Here is a 3,819-nt window from a genome sequence, read left to right as displayed (position 1 = left end):
CCATAGCAATAGTACTGTTAACTAGGACAGATGCAAACACAGAAGCTTTGTATTTATAAGTAAACACAAATCAAATAACTATTGTTTGCATAGTTACAAAAATTTACTTGGAAATCATGTACAACAGCTGAGAAAACTGGTTGAGAAGTCCTATTCCGAAAGCTTTCTTCCCTGGCTCACCTTTTCTTCTCATAAGAAAAGAATAATTAGATTCATTATCCTCTCATTTGTTCAGTAATTACCAAGCATATAATAAGAGCCTACTATGTACCAGCATTATTCTAGATATTCAATATATCACCATGATTGTGGTGGAGAAGATATGCCGTGTTTTGTCTCTTACATCCCAGTACTTAGATATTGCTATTACTTGATGTGGATAGTCTCCAAGTTTCCTTCATTAGAAGGGCTGTCCTCAGCGTGGAGGTGTTGATACGGTAAAACTTTAAGCAGAAGGACCTAGTAGAAGGCAATTGGTTTGTGGGGGCTCTACTCTCACTTCTGGATTAATGCTTCATGCTAAGAGGTAGTAGGGCTTTGTGTGACTAGATTGTCATAAAAAACCCTATTTGGCCCTCCTCTTGAAGTTTGCCATCATGTCAATTGACTTCTCTCTCTCTCTTTCTCTCTTCAGTATATATATATTGTCTTCCATATTATCCAGAAGACCATCACCGGTCACCCAAATCAGAGACTACCTGTTCTTGGACACTCACTGTGCAAAACTTAGAGCTAAACAATTTTTTTTACATATTAGTGTATAACGTTAGAAACACTGAATAGCCTAAGGTATTTTCTTGCTAGAACAAAACGATATAGTACAGCAAGTCTGTCTTGGACTGGTATGAGTGACATTTTTGTTAGTTGGGAACTAAAATAAACCTAGGATTTTCTACTTGTGTCTTCTTGAGGAATTCGAAAGGGGAGGCACATTTAGAAAGTGGGGATGCAACAGGGAAGTGCCACGGGAAGCTTTGAGTGATACAACCAGGTGGCTTAGGGGTTCTGCCATTTTTTTTTTTAGGAGCTGGCACATCTCTGGAGCCCTCCCTTGAAGTCTGAGCTGTTTTTCATCAATTCCAGTAGCTCCCTGACAGTGACTTTGTATCCCACACACCACAGATTCTTTCTTTCTCGTCTTCATTCTCTCACAGTCTACAACACGCAATTCTTGGTCATGACCCCTCTCCACACATCTTTATTGTCAGAGCTCCCCTTCCATTCTGGCCCCGAAGAAGAGATTCCTTAAATATGACATTTATTTTTCCTTGACGCTCAGCCAGTAGATGTCTCCATTACTCTCTTACAGCTATGACCATCCTTGGTAAGCCAGGTTTAATCATTTCCTTAACCGACAACAAGGAAGAGAATTTGATAATTTTCCTAAAAAAAATGAGCAGATGCTAAGAAGGACACGTTTCCATCCTACGTTCCCTCCCCCCTAGTTTCAGTCAGAAATGAAAACTACTCTCTTTCTCCCTCTTTTCCAGGCAAAAGACTGGGCTGATTTAACTAAGCAAGCAAGATGCCAACAGCCTCCTCCTCCTCAGTAGTTCAAGTTTCCTTCGCTCTCAGCCACCAAAAGCGCCGCTTCTCCCCTCTTTCCCGCCCACTCCTCGCCACCCCTGCAGGTTTCCGAGTCATCAGGGTGAAAGCAGCGCCGCCGCCTCCTCCTCCGCCTCCTCAGTGCGCCTCGGGTTCAGCACTGGACAGCTCCCGCCCCAGCCAACAAATGGCAGTCAGCTGATTGACAGAGGCGCCGACCAAACAGGGCACAAGACGACTTGAAGCCGCCCTACAAGGGTTTGGTTGCGGCCAAGCTGTCTCTTTAAACTGGTTTCATCTGAGAGCAGGGAGAGGCAGCGGTGTGGTTTGTGGCCAAACCTAAAGGCTTCAGTTAACCAGCTGCCTGGCTGCCTGGACTCCAGAGACACGAACGTCTTCAAAGAAAACCTTGGTTCTTTGGGACTCGCCGCTGAGCTCTCGGCGTAGATCTCTGTGCGCGCTTCCATCTCAGGGCGAAGGGGTCGAGGAGGGGCCAGAGTCGGGAGGCGGGAACGACTTGCCAAGGGTGAGATGATGGAGCAGCGTCTTCAGCGGCCTCGGTGGCAGCATCAGCAGCATCAGCATCAGCATCAGCTCTTGAACACACCTCAATGAGAGCGGCGGTGGAAGCGGCTGAGCTGAAAGACGTAAGCGGGCTAACTATAGCTGCTGGGGATGTAACCTGTTTGGCTCAAGGCTGCGAGGTGCGTAATCCCGAGCCGACCCATTGTGGAGCGGGGCGCAGCCAGCATTGCCACAGGTGATTTGGTCTGTGACGGCAGCTGAGCCAGCTGGGCCAATTTCAAAACATTCTTATTTTAAAGTCCATCTGGACTGGGCGCCACCTGGAGAAGGAAGCCTCTCCCCCAAAAGTCTTACTGGTGATAAATTGAAGACCAAGATTTACAAAGTGACTCCTCCGGTTATCTCCTCTCTTCTGTGCTAGACAGATGGGAGCCATGGCTTACTCTTTACTCTTCTGCCTCCTGCTCGCTCATCTGGGATTGGGAGAGGTTGGTGCCAGCCTCGACCCTCCGGGACGGCTGGATTCCCCTCGGGAGAGGACCCCGAGGGGGAAGCAGCACGGTCAGCATCTGCCGCGAGACTCTGCCCCGGACCCCTCTATTCCCTGGGGCCACTCCACCGACGGCACCATCTTGGCACAAAAACTAGCCGAGGAAGTGCCTATGGACGTGGCCTCTTACCTCTACACTGGAGACTTCCACCAGCTGAAGAGAGCCAACTGCTCAGGCCGGTACGAGTTGGCGGGCCTGCCGGGGAAGTCACCGTCCCTAGCCAGCTCCCATCCTTCCTTGCACGGGGCGCTGGACACTCTGACACACGCCACCAACTTCCTCAACATGATGTTGCAGAGCAATAAGTCTCGGGAGCAGACTGTGCAGGATGACCTGCAGTGGTACCAAGCTCTGGTGCGAAGTCTCCTGGAGGGTGAGCCTAGCATCTCCCGGGCGGCCATCACCTTCAGCACCGAGTCGCTGTCCACGCCCGCCCCGCAGGTCTTCCTCCAGGCCACGCGCGAGGAGAGTCGCATCCTGCTGCAGGACCTGTCCTCCTCCGCTCACCACCTGGCCAACGCCACTCTCGATACCGAGTGGTTCCACGGGCTTCGGCGAAAGTGGAGGCCCCACTTGCACCGCCGTGGCTCCAATCAGGGGCCACGGGGTCTGGGCCACAGCTGGCGGCGCAGGGATGGGCTCGGAGGGGACAGGAGTCACGTCAAGTGGTCTCCACCTTATCTGGAGTGCGAGAATGGGAGTTACAAGCCCGGGTGGCTGGTCACGCTCTCTGCTGCCTTCTACGGGCTTCAACCTAACCTGGTCCCGGAATTCAGGTAGGGAGAGGATTGGAAAGGGCACAAGCAGAGTCATCCTTTGGTTTTGTAAATGAGCTCTCTGGGGAAGCACACTTGTCTGTCAATGAGACTTTAAGTGTCCAGCCTTGGAACAGAACTTCAGGCTAAGGGATGCGGAGGCAAGCTCATGTGGGGAGGGGTGAGAAGTGTTCGGGTCTGTCTGCTTTAGGTATTCATAGAAAGCCTTTCCCCAGTGTGCTGCCGCATCAGAAGGGGTGGTGGTGGGGGGAGATGTAGCAATTAGCCCCAATACTTCCATAGCACAAGGGGAGAAGGTTAACGGTGGTGTCCCCGAACTTTGGGCCCATCGGACAGAGTCAAGAACACCAGATTTGTGTGTGTGTGTGTGTGTGTGAGAGAGAGAGAGGGAGAGGGAGAGGGAGAGGGAGAGGGAGAGGGAG

The 3,819-nt window shown here is 51.1% G+C and overlaps 1 protein-coding gene across 1 annotated transcript in view; it reads left to right on the top strand.

The window, feature by feature from the left end:
- The first annotated feature begins 1,789 nt into the window (after positions 1-1,789).
- The window catches only part of Gpr158 (G protein-coupled receptor 158), a 353,010-nt gene continuing 350,980 nt past the window's right edge, over positions 1,790-3,819 (top strand). The window contains exon 1 of the mRNA XM_028764948.1: positions 1,790-3,397. Within this exon, the coding sequence (XP_028620781.1) occupies positions 2,496-3,397 (902 nt within the window). The 5' untranslated portion in view covers positions 1,790-2,495. The remainder of the gene's footprint in view (positions 3,398-3,819) is intronic.

Source organism: Grammomys surdaster, unplaced genomic scaffold, assembly GCF_004785775.1.
Source record: "Grammomys surdaster isolate TR1022 unplaced genomic scaffold, NIH_TR_1.0 146, whole genome shotgun sequence".
Lineage (NCBI taxonomy): Eukaryota > Metazoa > Chordata > Mammalia > Rodentia > Muridae > Grammomys > Grammomys surdaster.
Note: the sequence above shows the minus strand (reverse complement) of the source record. Positions and strands in the feature narration are given on the sequence as shown.